Raw genomic sequence first — 20734 nt, forward strand, 5'->3', positions numbered from 1 at the left:
CATAAACAAGATGAAAAGACAACCCTCAGAATGGGAGAAAGTATTTGCAAATGAAGCAACTGACAAAGGATTAATCTCCAAAATTTACAAGCAGTTCATGCAGCTCAATATTAAAAAAATAAACAACCCAATCCAAAAATGGGCAGAAGACCTAAACAAACTTTTCTTCAAAGAGGATATACAGTTTGCCAACAAACACATGAAAGAATGCTCAACCTCACTAATCATTAGAGAAATGCAAATCAAAACTTCAATGAGGTGTCACCTCACACCAGTCAGAATGGCCATCATCAAAAAGTCTACATGCAATAAATGTTGGAGAGGGTGTGGAGAAATGGGAACCCTCTTGCACTGTTGATGGGTATGTAAACTGATACAGCCACTATGGAGAACAGTATGGAGGTTCCTTAAAAAACTAAAAATAGAACTACCATATGACCCATCAATCCCACTACTGGGCATATACTCTGAGAAAACCATAATTCAAAAAGAGTCATGTACCACCATTTTTTTTGCAGCTCTATTTACAGTAGTCAGGACGTGGAAGCAACCTAAGTGTCCATCAACAACTGAATGGGTAAAGAAGATGTGGCACATATATACAATGGAATATTACTCAGCCATAAAAAGAAACGAAATTGATTTATTTGTAGTGAGGTGGATGGACCTAGAGTCTATCATGCTGAGTGAAATAAGTCAGAAAGAGAAAAACAAATACCGTATACTAACACATATATATGGAATCTAATAAAAAAAACAAAATTGGTTCTGAAGGACCTAGGGGCAGGACAGGAATAAAGACGCAGACGTAGAGAATGGGCTTGAGGACACGGAGTGGGGGAAGGGTAAGCTGGAACCAAATGAGAGAGTGCCATGGACATATATACACTACCAAATGTAAAATAGATAGCTAGTGGGAAGCAGCCACATAGCACAGGGAGATCAGCTTGGTGCTTTGTGACCACCTAGAGGCGTGGGATAAGGAGGGTGGGAGGGAGATGAAAGAAGGAGGAGATATGGGGATATATGTATATGTATAGCTGATTCATTTTGTTATAAAGCAGAAACTAACACACCATTATAAAGCAATTATACTCCAGTAAAAATGTTTTAAAAAAAAGTATGCAGAAGGAAAGGAAGCCATGGCTCTCATAACATGTACATACAATCTGTGCATGAAACTACTATACATACATAGATTTCATGCCAAGAGAATCTCAGTAGTTTCTAGTAATCTCCCGTTCGTCAAATCTCCCTACTCAGCAGTCTGATTGGAAACCAACTATCCTGAGGCAGTTGCTTAGTGGAGAAAAATTTACAGTTGGTCTTCTTGTTCAAATTAGGGTCAGATAAAATATGAGAACCTTATGTGGTGGCAGGGAGGGATAGTTTAAAGCCCCTCATGGAACTGACTTTGGCTGAGAGATGAGCAGGTGATGAGTGTCATCAATGATTCTCTATTAGAACAGGTACAGCAGGTACAAATAATTCCATTACTGAATCAAAAACAAAAAGCATTGTCACTTTTCATGGTTAGAGCCTGCGTGTCCCAGCAGAAAGTATGTATTCTTTGGCCCGGGCTCTGCCACATGACAGCTACATTATTTTGTGACAATTCAACCTTTGTGAGGCAAATTCTTCTCATCCATAAAATGGGTTAATAATAGCAACATTTGGGAATGATTTTGTATGTAATGTAACTCTGTAGCTTAGGATGATGCTAGAACACTGCCAGTGCTCGATACTTTATACCGCAAGCATCCGCAGGTTTCCTTTAGCCTGTCATGTTGCTGGTTTACCAGCTCCCGCCTACACAGTAGCAGTGCCAGCCCCACCACACTGCAAGTCCCCCACAGTTATTTGTGTGTCGCCACAGTGTGACCCACAATTTGCTCCTGTTCTTCTATCCTTTGAAGCCACCTCATGCATCTCTTTGAGAGAGGTGCCCTTCTCTATGGCCCCGCTCCTGGTGCCCTCTGGGAGGACTCAGCTCTGACCCAAGTCCCATTAGAGACCTCAGGAGGCCAGTGCTGTGCCATGGATGAGGGAAGAAAGGAGAAGATGGCTGTTTTCCTTTTTCATCTGGACCTTGAGGCAGCCCTGGATGCGATCCTCCTGAAAACAGACCTATCTGCTTCCTCTGCTTCACTCTCAGGATAACCCTGGCCTTGGAATCATGCTCGGAAATCAACCTTGCTTGCTGGCCTGTCTCTGTCTCTTCCATCTGTCTCCAGCAGTGCGCTAATTGCTGTCCAGGCATTGTCTCATCCTCACAAGAAGCTTGTAAGATTGACAGATGAAGATGGGAACTCAGAATATCATCCTCTCTCTTCTTCTATCTCCTATAAATAAATACTTGGGGTATCACCACCCTCAGATGCCCCCATTAAGATGAGTCTAAAACATATTGCAAGTGGTAGCAATGGTTATTATTTTTTTAAAGACTTTTTTGATGTGAACCATTTTTAAAGTCTTTATTGAATTTGTTACAATATTGCTTCTGTTTTATGTTTTGGTTTTTTGGCAGCAAGGCATGTGCGGATCTTAGCTCCCTGACCAGGGATTGAACTCACACCCCCTGCACTGGAAGGTGAAGTCTTAACCACTGGCCCACCAGGGAAGTCCCAGCAATGATTATTATTATCATTCCATTCTAAGTCAAGGTCAAAGTTTATGCTGATTCAACGAGTCTGCAGAAATATGCAGAGTAGGAACTGAACTACAGAAATCAGAGTACCAGGGAGAGAATGGGGATAGGGAGTTAGAAGACTAAGGAAGACAGTTTTGAAAACCAAAATCTGGTCATTATAAAAAATAATATATAAGGGGGAAATCTAAGAGAATTTACGTATCATCTCTTTTATTAGTTCTCTTTGTTTTTAATTTATTAGATGGCATAAGACACTTCTCTCACACTTTCCCCCCAAATCCCTGCCTTGATCCCTTCTTTAAAAAACTAAAAGCACAAGTAATGCCATCTTCTAGATGAAGAGCAAGACTTTCTCTTCTCTTTCCCCTACTTTCCATTTCCTTAATTCATCTTTCTATCTCCAAGTACAGGTGGGAAATAATTGAGGAACAATTTTGGGGGGAATGAAATTTTGATCCCAGTCTACAAGAAATCTCTAGAGATTACTTTCAAACTAAAATTGATTTCATACCCAGTAGAAAGCTTTCATTTCATGAAATGAAAAGCTAAATGATAACAGTCTAAGAACATCTTTCCAAAAGAAGGCACCCTAAGTACACTTGCCCAATTACTACCAAGAAGTATTCTCTTCCTTTTTTTTTTAACTTTTTTTAAAAAATTGAAGTGTAGTTGATTTACAATGTTGTATCAGTTTCAGGTGTACAGAAAAGTGATTCAGATATATACATAGAAAGAGATACAGATATAGGTATTCTTTTTCAGGTTCTTTTCCATCATAGGTTATTACAAGGTAATGAATATAGTTCCCTGTGCTATACAGTATGTCATTATTGTGTATCTATTTTATATAGATAATAGTGTGTATCTGTTAATCCTAAACTCCTACTTACACCAAGAAATAAGAGAGAGAATTTCTCTATTGATCACGCTCTGTGTTTTTTATCCAGGGCTAGTGAAATATTCTCTGGTTACCATTGCCAAGCATAATTTTTTTATGGCAGATGTCAGTTATACTTTAGTAAAAGACTAAATTCATTTTCAATTCTCTTGCAAGAGTCTTTCAAGTAATATAGAAAGACCAAGATATTATCAGTGGAGGAAAAAAAAACAAGATCAAATGCACTTTAATAAAATGCAATCGTTCACAAGTATTATTACCGATCCACTTCCTACTAATATCTTAGATCAAAATGTTTCAAATTCATTCGGCTCCAATGCTTTGGGTTTTCTGAATTTCCAAAATTACACGTCTATTTGCTGCTGAAATCTGAAAAACCAGGAGAGGCAAGACCAACAAGAAATTTGCGTACACACCAATAGAAAGGGATGATATTGCATCATTTTCTTCTTATATATTTATTTCTTATTAGTGGTTTAAAGTGATCCATTGATCAAGAAATTGATAGACATTGAAAACTTTCCTGGTTACCACCACTCACATACTCGCCTTTCCTTTAAGGTCTATTCTGCCTTAATCAGAATTTTTACCAAAGAGGGGAGTGGAATGACATGGAAACTCCTAAAATGTTCAGGCACAATATTATCAGTACACCTCTATTAGCTGCATATATAGAAATCTTGGGAAAAAATAAGTTTTTTATATTGAGATAGCAGATTGAAATCTTAAATTAATATTTTGTTTATTATTTTTTCATATCCAAGTTTTTAAAAAAATATTCTTTAAGTATAGGACTGTTAATTAGTGATCATTTCATTACTAGAAATAAAAATATGGATTCAGCTTAAAGGTTTCTTCATTATTTAGTGTATTTCTTCTTCACATGCTAGTTATGAACTTTAATTTGGTACCTCTATCCAAAAATCAAGAGCAGATGAGACACCTAAAAATATCTTCATTTGCATCTGTTTTCCTTCCTTATGAGAAGGAGAGTCATCCCACCTGATTTTGCCTTGACAACAAGGAAATAACTAATGACAATTTGGGAATTAATTCACTGTTCATCTCGCAAGCTAGTATGTCAGGCCCTCCATCGTTTGGTTCAAATTGATGCTAAATTGCAAGAGGGTAGGACAGGAGTCTTTGGCATTTTTCCATTCCATATAGTTGCTAGCAGAGATGATTAATAAAGCTCCCTTGATGTGAATTAAGGAACTCAGTTAAGTGAATTAGATCCTATTTACTCTGTCTTCTTACACAAATATGCTGTTATAAGGTTCTTATTTTTTTAAAGTAGTGGAACAAAATATAACTAAATTACCCCATATTTTTAAAATATGGATCACTTCCTTCCTATAAAAATTTAAGACCAGGTCTCCAGAAAGAAAGACAGAAACATGTATTGATGCACATCAAATCTGCATTGGTTTCTTATTATCGCATTAAAGAGACAATCTAAGGATATAAGTTATGACTTAATTTTGATTTTGTTTGCATACCACTACCTAATGTACATAAAACAACCATCACAGAACAAAACAGATACACCCAACAGCTAGCTGCATTTAAATGATTTTAAAATAGGTGCTTATAAAAAGTCAATTTTTGGTGTTTAACTGCTTAGGAATGAAACAAATCACAGATATGTTTTCATGTTGATTTTCTCTGCCAGGACTGGGAATTCCCACATTTCATGGGAGACGTCGATGTAAATCTTCCAGGTTTGCACACGCCTCACATGCAGTTCAAGATTCCTTTCTTCCAGAAGATCTTCAAGGAGGAATATCGTATTCACATAACAGGTATAATTTTGAACACGATTTGATTGTCTCCTAGTTAGAGTCATGCTAGCTGCTATAAAAGGCAAAGCAAATGGTAACATTTTAGAGGCATACAGGAATATGGTTTTATTTTACTCACGTAACAGTGCGAGGCGGTTCCAGATCAGCAAGGGGCTGTGGACCATCATTCTGGGACTTAGATTCCTGGTGACTTTAACAATTTCAACTTCAACATCCACTGGGCAAATGGGAATAATGAGAATGGGGAAAATGACTAAGAGGGTTTGCCTGTTTCTTAACTCCCTGGCCTGGAAATAAAACATGTCACCTCCATGCACATTCCATGGGGAATAACTAGTGAGATAGCCCCACGTAGAGTTGAGGAGAGCAGAGAGATATGGTCCCCCATTGGGCAGCCACTTGTGATGTCATGTCTCATGTTCTAGCCTAGGAGTATCAGAGATGAGTCATATCTTTGTTATGGATTGTTTGCTATCTGTGCCACACTCCATAGACCACTACACCTTGGTTTTGTTCATTAGGTGGGTTTCTTTTTCACAACATACAGCTCAGTATATTTTTTCGTCGTGAATACTCTTTATGCTTTGTTCTTCATTTGCTTCTGAGATCAAAACAGTGGTACCCTAGAGATCCAATCAGACCATGTGCCTTTAGGGAGTTGGGCCGCTTCTCATTTGATTGAGTAAAACTTATTGCTGTGGCAGGGCTCATGTTTGTCTCAGGCGATTCTCTTGTGGATCCTCAGATTATTCCATTTTCAGATGTGTCCTGCTCTTGAAGTAGCTCGAATATGATTTATTATAATCTTCTTCCATGACAACTCAGTCATTCTCATCTAAACAAGGCTTCCCAGAGCTTCGTTTTATACCACTTTTTCTCTTTATAACAAGAAGCAGTCAGCTGAATGTTCACAAAGAGAGAATGGCATTGGTTCTCAAGCTGTTCAAATGCAGGTAATGAATGTGTGTCTGTTTTAAGGACAATGGCCTAGGATCCCACACCTGCTATAATAAAAACTGCTGAAGAAATTTGTGCTTACACGACCGTCTGTGCTGCCGAATAAAAATAGCCTGAGCACAGAAAACGTGAACATCTGAGTACTGCAAAAAACCTTTGCTCAACTTGAAGGCTGTTTTTTGCTTTGAGCATGAGGCAACCTTCCTAAATTGGAGAATGAGCTCATAAATAGGGAAGATGCAGCAGGTTTCTTTTCTATTCAAAATGAATGAGGCTCTTCTATTAAATTCACTGGGTAAATCAATCAATTTGAGTTCAGGTCACATAGTGTGGTTTCAGAGTCCCCACTTAATCTCTGCAGCATGCTACCCTCTCCGACTTCTAAAACAGCTATGACACACATGGTATCATCATATCCCTTTGGGTGGGCTTTTGACGGGACCATCTGTTCTTGCTATCAGCTCTTGTCTCAGACCATCATGGCACTAATATTGTCTCTGACTGAATATCAGAAGCCTTATCAAAAATATATTGTTTGAGTGCAGAATATCAGGTTTAAAAAAGGGGGTAATGGAGGAAGACTCAGAAAATCCACCGACCAGAAAGAAAAATAAAGCTGTTAAAATATTTAATTTCGGGTGCTTTTGCATGGCTTTGTCATATATGCTGCCATTTATAGACAGGGGCAGGGGTAGGTTTTGTGGTTCCCAAAGCTTACGCAATTTGGAATGCTTTACTTAAGAATATGAATACAAAATTACAACTAAAACTTGTATTCAGTGTCTGGGAAGGGAGCCAGGCACACAGGAATCTCTGATGATTCAGCATCATTACTTTCAAGGTAAAGCCTCCTGTGCCTTTGAACTAAAACATTCATCCCACCAAGTATTATTTTCTAAAAATGTAAAAGGAGGAAAGGCTAGCTAAGTTTTTGCAATAGAGACTTCACATTAATAAAGTTTTCCAGAAGATGGAAATATATTATAATTAAGGCTTTGTGGTAGTATTTGCCAAATTATGCTGATTATCATATCATCCAGGAATTTTATAAATATACAGATTGTTGGGCCCCATTCCTAGTGGTCCCAACCCAGTAGGTCTGGGCAAAGGCCAAGGAATGGGACTTTTGTAAAGCTGCCCTGGGTGATGCTGACCATTGAGAACTGCTCCTTTCTGATTGAGAAGACACCGGTGCGGTCAGACTGTCTCCCTGAGAAGAGCCATGCAAATGATTGGGTATCTGGACCTACTAGGAAGGCTTTCGAGGATTCTGGGGCTTAAATTCAAAATAAGATAGGATACATGTGGGCTTTGGGGTGAAGGGCTCCACCATAAACTATTTAAATCCAGTTTGTGGTAAGATGGTCATGTGCTTCCCCAGATCCAAGATAAAAATTTCTAGGAAAATGGTGACAGGTTTGGAGGCTGAAAAAAGAACTTTCCCCTCTTGTTTTGTTCTGTTGCTCTCTTTGTTCTGTGAATTGGTGAAGAGGTTGCTGAAGCCACTCTGGAGTATCACCCATCTCCCCTGAAAGGCCTTTGACTTTATCTGATGTTGTAAGATAGTTGTTTCTGGGCAAACCCAGGCAAAACCCCCCAAACACAGTGCTACATGTTGTATTTTAACATGCTCAATCGTTAGTAGCCCACAAATTTCCAAGTGAGCTACAAACGCTAGCTTGATATGTTCCTTCAAGTTCTGCTTCTTTTTGTAAAGAGACCCTAATGCTTTCCTTGTTTAGCAAATCACCCCTGGGAGTATTAAGTGTGAAACCCTCTATATCCATCTATGTTTCTCAAACTTTATGTGTATGAGAATCACCTGGAGAGCTTGTATAACAGATCAATCAGCCACACACCCAGAGTCAGATGCCTGAGGTAGGAGGTGGAGCCTAGAATCTGCCATCCTCTGAAGCACCACCAATGCTGCCTACGCAGGCAGCCAGAGAACCACACTTTGAGAAACACTGCTACTGAGAAACATTTTCTATAGTTAGAATTCCTCTCATCTCAGCTTTTATTTATTTTCTATGCACTTCTTAAAACAAAAGCCAAGGGGCAGAATGCAAATTCAATAGAAGTGGGGTAGCCAGTGAGAAAGGCATATGGTAGGGGCCTGACAGGAGCTAGAAAGTTCAGAGCTGGGGCCAACAGAGGAGGTCCCAAAGCAGAGCATGACCAGGGAAAAGGCCCAGAAGAAGCTGGAGCCAGGGCTAGGAGGGGATCCTGCAGACCTCCAGATAGCTCTGTCTATTGCTTTCTCTGTCTGTGTTTGTTCTGCACCAGAAGAGCCTCGACAAGGCTGGCTGGGGTTCTCCCAGGGTCAAGGATGGCTTGATGGCCTCAACTATTATTTCTCTGTGATCTAGAAAAGATGTTCAGTGCATGCTGAGGCAATGGAATGTAAAGACTTGGTGCATAGGTTCCAGCCCTGCTACTAACTGGTGGCAGGGCCCTTGTGAAGCTCTTTAACCTCTTAGAGGTTCAGTTTTCTCATCTGTTAAATGGGGACAGTAATGGTACTTATCCCATAGGATTGCAGTGAGAATGAAATTAATTAATATGTACAAGGCACTTAAAACACTGCCTGCCATGAAGTAAGCACTCAATACGTTCTCAGTATTTTTACCTAAAGCTTTTCCTTTCATCCCTCCAGAATCTGGCTTTCCTATTTAATTCACAAACATTAGGTAGCCTGAGAGAGGGCTCTCAAATTACTTTTCCACTATTCTGAGTTCTTTCCTGTTATTTACTGTGCTGAGTCCTCAAGAAAGAGAAATCTAAGAATGAAAATTAAAAAATCTCTCTCCCAATGAAATGCTGCTGTATGTAGACGGTTATCTGACACTGATGAGTTCCCATTGACATTCTAAAAGCCTTTATGATTCGAGTATTTTTTAATCCTAGTTCCTAGCTAGTTTTATTTATGCATGTCAGAAATAACTTGAATTGTTGCATCTGTTTAGCTCATCTGGATCCCCCTTGACAGATGGTTTGCTGCAGTATGTATGAGCTTTCAGTTTATAAGCTGGGCTACAGCTTATAAAAAATAAATCATCTCTATCCAAGGGTGTGTTAAAATATTTTTTTCTGGGAATTTTGACTTCAGTAATAAAGGGGATAAATGGTTAGTGATTCAGTCACATTGGTGCTTTTAGTCCAAGTCCATTGTTCTTCTCCTAAAAGTAAGTGCTAAATGCAACTGTGTAATTATCTCTTTTGCCCTCTTCCCTTTTACCTATAAGGTGAGTGCAAAGATGGATTCAAAATGTGATGCACTAAGTCTCAAGAGAGGAATGGCCTCTCAATTTAGTCTTGGAAGCTCCTATGAGTCCTATTAATGCCAATCCCGGTGGAAGCTCTGCCATCTGTCATCCCAGCCAGACAAAGGAAGTGTCCCATTGGTGGCCATCATCTGAGTAAATTAGGAGAGGGTTGGGGGAAAGGCCAGAAGGAAGGCCTGTGCATCTGTGAGGAGAGCATTCACACTGCTGGCACGATGATACCCATGGGAAGCCTTTCGGCAAAAATGGAAAATGTAGAAGTAAACAAGCCTCTGTAGGTCTGTGTTCTATTTCAGTTTCCTGAGATGCGTGAGGGCACAGGTGCTTTACAATGGTGAGAATGTGGAAAATAATGCTGAAAACCCCTTCATTTTATTTCCATAGGTGCCTGATTTCTGGCAAATGAGCTCCCAAAGATTGTTTATTAAAGAGCTCTCCTGTGTCAAACAGATCATGGAAAGTGCTGGCGAGGACAGGCCAGTGGTCCATCCAGCAGAATATTTTGTCTGGCAAAATTAGCAAGGGACTTGTTATAGGGAAATACAATGCATCCCCTTCACCATGACAGTCCCCAGTGATCGTGAATTTATCCAAAGTACACAAGGATCTCTTGCTATTCTCTCAGTTATGAACTTTTCTAAACCTTTCCTGAAGCAATTTCCATTTTCAACACATTTGTGAAGCTCTAGGAGTTTATTATGTAAGTAAACTATGTTTACTTCTACATAAAGCAGCAATCCCTTTTATTTGTCCCAAACTCATCTTCTTCAAGGCCATGGTTGCTTTGCCCACTGCCTGTCAGTCCTTGCTGTCCCTAAGCTGGTCTGTCCTGTCCAGGCTGAGATATTCTGGGTTCACTTATGCATAGATGAGGATTTTTGTCATAAAACTCACGTGATTTTCAGGAATTTGTCTTTACATCCAGAAGAAAGACTTGAAATATATAATTAATATAATCTTTGAGACGAATGTTTTGTTTTTCCCAATTTTCCAGATTTTATCTTATTTTTATCTTAATTTTATTTTATTTTAGCAGTATCCTGGAATTCACCAGGTCATGGCGACACGTGTATTTGACTTGAAAGACTAGAACTTCACTCCTCGAAATTTTTCTGGACACAGTATCTCAGACATTTACCTAATGATTAGTGGACATTTTTTGAGTTAACATGTGTCTAAAGCTAAGCTAAGATCTAGGGAATATGGAAATGAGTGGCACAGTTCCCAATCTCAAGAAAGTCAGAGTCTGAGGGTCATCTAATTCACTACAACTGCATGGCCCTTTCTTTCACATTTTATCATTACAAGTTTCTACCTCTATTCATCATATTGGATTATGTCCTAAAGGAGTAGTCTCCCACTTACGGAAATGACAATGACAAGAGAGGTACTTTGAGAAGCTATATTCATTTGCTTTTAAGTCTTAAGGAGATAATTTATTAACTCAAGTTAACTCTCATTAGTTCATCAATTATTTAGTCATTATCTTCAATTTGCTAAATGGTCTCCTCATGGCCCAAGCACTTAATGTGGTTTCTAGATATCCCTAAAATACCTAGGGGGACATAAAGAGATGCTAACTCAGTGAGCACTGTTTTCACTGATCATGTCTGGAATGAGAGGACATTGAATACGGCCAAGAAGCCTGTTACAGCAAACTGTTATTTATTTAATTATCCGAACGTTGTCTTCTTCTAGGCCATGGTTTCCTGCTATCCCATAATGGATACTAAATGGCTCTGTGGAGCGTGACCACTGGACGCAAGAGTCTGGCTTAGCGGTGACACCCACTTGGTATAGAGGGTGCTCACAGCACAGCTCAACCTCAATGCTGACTGGCAACCCTACTGAGTAAAAGATTTTACAAAATATTATAATTGCATATTTGAATCATGAAAGGTTCATTATATGGTGGAAATATCATCACTTATAGCTTTTTTCCTTAGTTGAAAAAATAGCACTTTCCCCCAAACTGTTGTCATTTCCTATGCTGAGTGAGGGTGATATTTAATGAAGAATTCTTTTAAAATTAACTAGCCAAGGATTCTATAAACTCCCACAAAGTAAAATGATAAAACTACCACTGTAATATCATTTTTGACAATCAGTAAGATTCATTAAAAGCACAAAACACAAGAAAGAGGTAATCCCACCAACACCATGCAGGGATTTCTCGTTAAAGGAGACAATGAGGTATCTCGAGAAGGAGATTAATAGAAATAATGTATGGGTTATTGCCCTTCCTCCTTGCTGATTACATTATGCCATATAGTTGAAACAGCAGGGGAAAATGCAAAATCTCTCATGTGATAAATGCCAAAATACCAAGCCTCTTGTTATGGTTGATTGTCGGTTCACAACACCACACATGGAAAAATGACAGTAGAAGCACTTCTAGTCTTTTTTTTTTTGCGGTACGCGGGCCTCTCACTGTTGTGGCCTCTCCCGTTGTGGAGCACAGGCTCCGGACGCGCAGGCTCAGCGGCCATGGCTCACGGGCCCAGCCGCTCCACGGCATGTGGGATCTTCCCGGACCAGGGCATGAACCCGTGTCCCCTGCATTGGCAGGCGGACTCTCAACCACTGCACCACCAGGGAAGCCCTTTTTTTTTTTTTTTTAGTCTTTTGTTTTTTGTGTCTTATACCTTGTCATGTGTGTCATTTCAGGGACTCAAAATTATCTTTTTATGGCAAACTGTGTTTCTCAGAATATACAATCTTTTTTTTAAGGAAAGCTTTCTGCATCTGAAAATTGTGTATTGCATCTTTTTTGCTCTAATGGTGAGAATTTTCTGGTCCATCATAAAACACTGAGGTTTAGGGGATGTTTATTTCACAGAATCATCAAAGAGACTTTTAGGACAGGGAAGAAATCTCAAGGATTATATGGCTCAACTCCTTCACTTTATAGACAAGAACACTAAGGTTGAGTTGTCCCACCTGATTTTGCTTTCTAGTTTGCTGCATCTCAGAAAACTGGTTTTTTAAAGAGGAGAGAGTATTACCAAAGTAATAAAACACTGTATAGGGAAATGGAAGAATGGATGATAGAGAAAGATGAACATCCTTCCTTGTACAAATGGATAAATGGACCAGAAGTTATGTCAGGTGGGCAGGAAACAAACAAAAAGTAAGAAGAGCCATTTCTTCTATATTTTCAGCTGTTCCAAGTTTCGACTGAGTGGCTACAGCAGTGGGGGGAAGGACAATGCTACCTTCACAGAGGAGAAAAGGAAATAAATCAATAGGGATCCTGCTTCAGTTGATTCTCTCCTCTCTGCACTTCCCCACCTCCCAACACGATCTGTCTGCAGAGGAGGGAAGAATCTATCTGCTTCCAAATTTGTGTGTATAAAAGACCTTGTCTCTGGACTAATACTACTGCAAGCTGTAGACAAATTACAGTTGCTAAGGATTTTTAACAAGTTAAATATGGTGATTCAGAAAGCATATTTACATATAACTGTACACTGGATCCTCTTGGATAATTAGTCCAGTGATATCTACCCAGTAATGTCAGTGCTTAGTAATTTATTCTGCTTTATCCAAACTGAAACATTTAGGATATATCTTTGTTACAAATCCTTACACACTCTTCTCTCTCTCTTTTCTATCACTAAGATCTTGTATTAACTGGATTGAAGAAGTAGAGGGAAGAAATGGCAGAAATAACACTACCCTACATTTTTGGCAAACAATACATTTCAGAGAACTTTTAAATATAACCTCTCATTTTATCCTCACAATAATCCTTTGAAGTGGTTATGTTGGTATTATTCTCCATTTCATAGAACAAAAAATTGAATAGTTAATAAGTAGAAGGATTTGGGGGAAGAGGACAGAATCATAGAACTAGGAGGCATCTAGTTCTGTTTCCTCAATTTGAAAATAAAATTGCTGAGATCTGGAGAGGTTAAACAAGTTACCCAAGGTTGTATTATTTAAGATGAGTATTAGATCTCCATCTGCTGGTGTCCAGCCTGCAGTTTTTGTCACTATGGTACTCTCTCTCACAAATCAGTAAAGATGTGTTAGAGCAGGGCGATGGTATCCCTGTCAGGCAACACATTCTTAATGCATGTCTCCTTCATCCTATCTAAATATTCAGACAGCAGGTCATGTGAGAAGCAACATAACGTGATCCTTTAGTGTGACAGTTTAGTGGTCACACTGACCCAGCACCATTCAACTTGGGTAGAGAAAATAATTTGAAAAAATGGAAAAAATCCCCTTCTATCCTCAGGGTTCCTTCAGTTTGATCGCTGTACATTCACTACCACTTTTATTCTCTGCTTTTATTTTTTCCTTTGACTATTAAACATTCCCTGAGCATCTTCTCCCCACCAGGAAAGCACCCTTCTCCAAGCTCCATGAGCATTCCTCTTTTTCCTCGCTGATTCCATGATGCTGCTAATGTTCAGTTTCTGACGTCATTACCCTGGAAACAGTCCTTTATGAAGGACTGCTCTGTTCATGAGTGTATAAAAGTGACCAAGAGAGGGTACACATTTTTCCAAGGGACCTTTATGAGTCAAGAAGGTGATGGTCAGTCACACAAGTCCAAGGACCTCTTCCCCTCACCTTCCAGTCTGGCTTCATAACCCATGTAGGTTACAACAAGGGAATAAGTATGGATCTTCTTCAACAGAGAAGCATCCAAAGCCCCTCTCCCAACTGCTTCTATCACAGAAGCTACAAATTAGTGCCTCTGAGATACTGAATGATAATCCCTGAACTTTTATATATCACCTGTCTCTCATTCTGGTTGGCCTTTTTTTCCTATGATAGTCTCCATTCTTTCCCTTCTCTCTCCCCTCAGGCCCTCTCTTCCACATTACCTGATCTTTTTCTGTATGTTATTCTATCTGCAGCAAAAAAAAAGCATATACTAGAAAGAAACATAACATTTTCCAAACCGTTCCCTGTCTTGCTTTTCTTTCTGGGACCACATGAATTGCTATTTCCTGCAAAATCTTTTCTGCAGAATTTAGCCCTCAGTTTTTACTCCGTTTTCTCAACATCTGCAGCATTAATGGTTTGTATCACTCTTTTGGCACCTCTTAAATGTGGCCTCTTATTATTTATCTGTTGATGTCTCTTTCCTATTTCCCCCATAAGATGATGAGTTCCTTCCTAGAAGGCAGTAGCATATGTCTTCAGCATCTACTAAGGTACCCTCCACAGAGTCTATTCTGAGCACAATAAATGTTTGGTAATGACGCTCACCTTTGTATTTGAATTTCTCTGGCTTGAGCTTTCTTAATTTGTTTTATGGTTGATTCTGTTTTCGTTTTGAAGATTCAAGAGGGCAGGAGTGGTTTGAACTTAACAGTACCAGATGTTATAAACATTTTATCATATCTGGAAAAGTTTCCAATGTTCTATCTTACTTTGCAGTTTGGGTGTGCCAAATAAATCATTCAGGCAAGAGCTTCCATTACAAATATTATAAACCCTGTATAGTTGAATGATTTCAGGACAGGCAGAGTTATAATTTCCCTTCATATGATTTATATAAATTCTCTTCATAGAGAAGAAGTTGCACCTTCCCATGCAAATGAAGACATTATCATGACTTAGGCAAGGCTTTGATGATAATAATAGTAACAATTACTGAGTTCCTATTATGTACCAGGCATTGTGCTTAGTATCTAATAATCTCATGAAATGCTAACAGCTTAATAAGTACTGTTATTTTCTGCTTGTAAAGAAATTGGAGTTTAGAGAATTTAAACAACTAACCCAAGGTCACATAGCTAGTAGGTTTGGGAGCCAGCCCCGGATTAAAGTTCTTCAACCTTGCATATAATAGGAGATTGAAAATGTGTAATGATGATGATAAAATACTTTCTTAAACTCTTTACAAAGTTATATTTTTATAGAGCTATGTGTTCTATTGGAGTACATATTTAAAAATACATTTTTACCAATCTTGGTTTAAGAAGTTTGCCCAAGATCCTATCTCTCATGTGAAGCAGTAACTTAATAATGTTCACTATCACTATTTTTAAATACAGAATAAAATAATTTTGACATAACACATATAATTATAACTAAAACTTTTAGAACCTGTTATAAATATCACATACTTTTGCAAAACTATGAGCTGAGTATTACTATATTATTATGACACACTAAAACTTGGAATAAATTATAATAAAAATTATAATGAAATCTAGTATCCCTTGAAATTTTTTCAACATTCTTTCCATTTAAAGATGCAAAGGTTTCACTAGGTAGTATGTCTCTAAATAATACCTTATTTATGTAAGATTTTTAAATACTACAAAGAAGTCATAATAATTACAGTCTCTCCAAATCATGTCTTCTACAGCTATGGTTATATTTATATGTCTGATAAATGGATTCTGTTCAATGAGAATTTGATGCAATTATTTTTAAAGTCTTGAAATGAATGCTCAAGGATTATTGATCTGAATCACATCAACTAATGGTTTAATCAACAGGTCACCTACAAAGAGCAATGTGAATTCAATTGATATACTGCTGTGCTTGCACTGCAAAATGATTTCTTTCTTTCCCTGGCTTAATTATAAAACTGTAAGAGATAGTCAATCATACGTTGGACTTTTCTTAAGAATTTCCTCAGAACTTTGTTTTTAAACCTTAATTAAATTGTTCTATAGAATAACCTACATGGAACCAAATTTGAGTATAACTGTGGTGCCTTAAAAACCAGGAGACTTAATCTAGAAAGTGTAGTTACCATAAATTACTGGCTCTGGGATCTACAGTTACATTTTCACATGCCTAGAATCCATTTAGGAAATCCCCATTGCCAATTCACTTAATGGCAGCATAACACTCTCAAAAAATTTTTAGCAGGTCTAAAATATTAACAATTTGTGCTATAATACCAGTACCTCCATTTTGTAGGAGAAAACTCTATTGCAGTTTTATAGGTCTTTGACTAATATGCAGTATTTCTTTTTTAATGCAGGTAAATGGTTTAACTATGGGATTATCTTTCTCGTCTTGATTTTGGATCTTAATATGTGGAAGAATCAGATATTTTATAAGCCTCATGAATATGGACAGTATATTGGCCCAGGGCAGAAGATATATACAGTGAAAGACTCAGAGAGTCTAAAGGATTTGAACAGAACCAAGCTATCCTGGGAATGGCGGTCCAATCACACCAACCCTCAGACTAATAAAACCTATGTTGAGGGAGACATGTTCCTACATAGCAGGTTCATAGGGGCAAGCCTTGATGTCAAGTGTCTGGCTTTTGTGCCAAGTCTGATAGCTTTTGTGTGGTTTGGATTCTTCATTTGGTTCTTTGGACGGTTTTTGAAAAATGAGCAAGGCATGGAGAATCAAGACAATACTTACACACGCATGAAAAGAAAATCCCCATCAGAACAAAGCAAGGACATGGGAATCACGCGAGAAAACACCCAGGCCTCAGTGGAAGACCCGTTGAATGACCCCCCCTTGGTGTGCATCAGGTCTGACTTCAATGAGATCGTCTACAAGTCTTCCCACCTAACGTCGGAGAACTTGAGCTCGCACTTAAATGAATCGACCAGCGCCACAGGGGGAGGCGACCCAGATCCAACGACTTCTAAAAGTACACCAACGAACTAGAACCGATTATTGGGGGATAGCACAAAGAGCAACCCTGGGTGTAACTTTCAAAAGTTAGTCTTTCCTTTTGTAAATGTTAAGGTTTACATAGCGTTAGGTAAAGAAATACAAATGATGCCACAACGGTGCTCAACATGCTTTTTCTAGGACTCATTGTTTTCTATTTGTATTATGATACCTGTGCCTACAGTATATCTAACAGTCCTCTAGAGATTGCTTTTTCACAGTTGTACAAGCCACTTACTGACTTTACAGCCTAGTAGATTAGCTGGTTACCCATGTATCTGATGTTCAACCATAGTGGTGCCTTGAGACATTAAACTTTTTAACTGTACCAGAAACGAAGTATGGAACAGTTCTCTAACCTGCTTCACATGGGTTTTTTTTTATACAATTATTTTGATCTCCACTTGATGTCTGAGCAGGAAACAGATATAGCCAAGATGTGGCTCAGGAAGTATGTCTCGGTTTCTTATTCAGCAGCGGAGTTGGTGACTTTGACAGCTGGACTGCAGAGAAGCATTGTGATTACCTTTGAATTTTTATTGGCTGTCTGCCAAACACAAATACAGATGCAGAATTCAGTAATAGGAGAGTGATAATCCATCATGGGTCACTACTTGTGAAATGTGACTTTCTCCAACCAGTAATTGCAATTAGATAATAATACCTAATTATGTTTTCCCAATTAAGGTAAATTGCTACCTGATTAAAAATCCTGCCCTTCACCTTTGGGAACAAAGGTTAAGATGCACAGTTAGGTGAACTCTCAAATTTATTGGCATTGACACAAAGCCCTAGAAAACCAAGAAACTGAAGTTTTAATTATGTGAGGGTTGCACAGCCTACCATTCACAATATTTGTACATCTTTCTGTAAATATGGTTGTTGACAGTGAAAATTGAAAAACATATGCCAACCCTGAGCAAGGGAACTCCTCTAAAAAATCATGCTGTGGAACTATGTAAGGTAGAAAAAAGGATGTGCATGAAAGAGTCTGTTTACTGGCTTGTTTTGTGTGTGTTTTGTTGTTTTTGTTTTCTTTTTTTAAGAACTAAACATCACACATTAATAAATCAGAATTATACATCAGTAATTATGTATTGTAGTTTTTTGTTTATAGTAGAAGAGATCAATTGTATCTTAGTTTAACAACAGCTCATTAATTTTTTTTTTTAACTCAGAGCCAAGCAGGCTAAGAAATGGAATGCTCCCAACTTGCTTTAATTTTGTTCCATAAATTGTGGTTACATGTTCCTTGAGGGGGTTGGGGAAGATCACTTTTAAGGCAAAATTATTTTCCTGTCACATACTGACATAGCTGTATTTTGTCTTTATGATTTTTTAAAACCTCTATTGTTTTGATCTATCTGCTTTTAAGCTTGCAGCATGTTAAATTTAGCATACATAATAGAACTCTGTCACTTGAGAGTCAGCTTTAATAAACATCTTTCTATGATTGTTTACTAGGCAATTGGAACCATACCCCTGCTGTTTATTTTACCTTTAATAGCCACACATGGGGTACTTAGAATCATAAGGATCTCTGACACTAAAATTGTAGAGATCAAGCTCACTATAGTAACCCACTGACCGTTCTGTACAAAGAAACTTACGATGTTATCCCTGACATGTAGGAACATTGGCCATGACCAAATTTGCATAGTGGACAATTCAACTTTTGACTCTGGGACAAGTAAATAATGCCACTTAGGACTATATTTTTATTTATTCTGAAAGTCATTGTCTTGTAGAATGAACATGAAAGTTGATTTAGAAAGTGGGTGTTATTATCAGTATGTAGTCCTTATGAAAATATTATTTGAGAATCTTTATGTGGCTTTTAAGGAAAAAGTGCTTCAATGAAGGAATCTAGTCAGCAGAAGTAAGATAGAAAACAAACCAACCAACCAATCCTAGAGCGCTATGCTTATACATTTCAAAGGATTGACTAGAGAAACTGGCTATCAGCTGATATGAATATTTGTCTTTAAAGTTTCCATGAGTTTAGTATCAAATAGAATAATATCCAGGGATGACACTTTAATAGTCAAACAAGATTTGATCCTTCAAAGGCTTCCAATATTCAATTGTATAGACCAACCTTGACCTTTTTATCTACGTGTGGGTCTCCCTCCTTCTTTTGCTACCTCTTTTGTGTATTGCACATTCCTTTTGCACCTATTCCAACTAAAGATTAGAAAATGAAATAAAATCTAAGTCAAAGTCTCACCCATCCATGTTTAGTCTCAGATCCTGAGTCATATGTCACTGGACTATGACCCTGCAGAGCTTTATGTATACCAAAACTTTTGGACTATGGAGGACACTTAAAAAATGTGTAGTAAATTCAGAAACATTTTAAAAATTCAGAAAAATGGTGAGTTTAAAAGGAGGGTTAAAAAATTACTAACCAAAATTCTATAGAAAGCATAACAAATATGATGCCTTAATTGAAGTGATGCTTAAAGACTATAAACAATTATATATCTACTGTTCAGTAATTATAGTATTTTCTTTCATGCAGTTCAGAATTTGTACTTATTTGACACAATTTTAGTATCTGGCATCATAGAGAACTTCATTAGTAGTATAAATTGAAAATTAAATAAACTCTATGACTTTATGCCTGATAATATATGCCTAGACATAAATCTTATCACGACATGCTCATTTAAATTATATAGCCACAGTCAGTTATCCCATCTCCCCATGGTGGCTCCTTATCCTGTCCACTTATCTTCTAGCACATCTAAAATCATCAGTGAATCCTATTAGAAATGCTAAGAATTATTTCTTCCTCATTTGTCCTAAGAGTTAGCCAGGCATAAAATCTCCTGTCACTTTTATACCCATCGGATTTCACAAGTAGTGTCCAATAGCACTACGAGCTGACAGTACAAGGAAAGAAGTTGTTCAACACAGACACTCAGATTTGAAGGTGCGAGTAGCACTGTCATGTCTCACCACTGGGCTCTGGAGCAATTCTGTTACATTCTTTGGCTGTCCTGTGAGTCCCAACACAACCCAAAACAAAACATGAGAAAGGTAATGCTGACAAGACTCTTATATAGCCTCTTCCACCAGAGGGCAGACAGCAGAAGCAAGAAGAACTACAATCCTGCAGCCTGTGGAACAAAAATCACATTCATATAAAGATAGACAAGATGAAAAGGCAAAGGGCTATGTACCAGATGAAGGAGCAAGATAAAACCCCAGAAAAAAAACTAAATGAAGTGGAGATAGGCAACCTTCCAGAAAAAATATTCAGAATAATGACAGTGAAGATGATCCAGGACCTTGGAAAAAGAATGGAAGCAAACATTGAGAAAATGCAAGAAATGTTTAACAAAGACCTAGAAGAATTAAAGGACAAACAAACAGAGATGAACAATGCAATAACAGAAATGAAAACTACACCAGAAGGAATCAATAGCAGAATAACTGAGGCAGAAGAACAGATAAGTGACCTGGAAGACAGAATGGTGGAATTCACTGCTGTGGGACAGAATTAAAAAAAGAGAATGAAAAG

The 20734-nt window shown here is 38.0% G+C and overlaps 1 protein-coding gene across 2 annotated transcripts in view; it reads left to right on the forward strand.

Annotated features, from left to right (window-relative positions):
• The window catches only part of TMEM117 (transmembrane protein 117), a 532025-nt gene extending 512502 nt beyond the window's left edge, over positions 1-19523 (forward strand). For both annotated transcript variants that reach the window (XM_022572405.2, XM_022572407.2), the window contains 2 exons: positions 5221-5350; positions 16553-19523. In XM_022572405.2, coding sequence (XP_022428113.1) covers positions 5221-5350; positions 16553-17202 — 780 coding nt within the window. In that variant the 3' untranslated portion in view covers positions 17203-19523. The remainder of the gene's footprint in view (positions 1-5220; positions 5351-16552) is intronic.
• The last annotated feature ends 1211 nt before the right edge of the window (positions 19524-20734 follow it).

The sequence above is a fragment of the Delphinapterus leucas genome, chromosome 11 (assembly GCF_059928025.1).
Source record: "Delphinapterus leucas isolate spDelLeu-1000000601 "Yukka" chromosome 11, BTC_Dleu_Yukka2, whole genome shotgun sequence".
NCBI classification, from domain to species: Eukaryota; Metazoa; Chordata; class Mammalia; order Artiodactyla; family Monodontidae; genus Delphinapterus; species Delphinapterus leucas.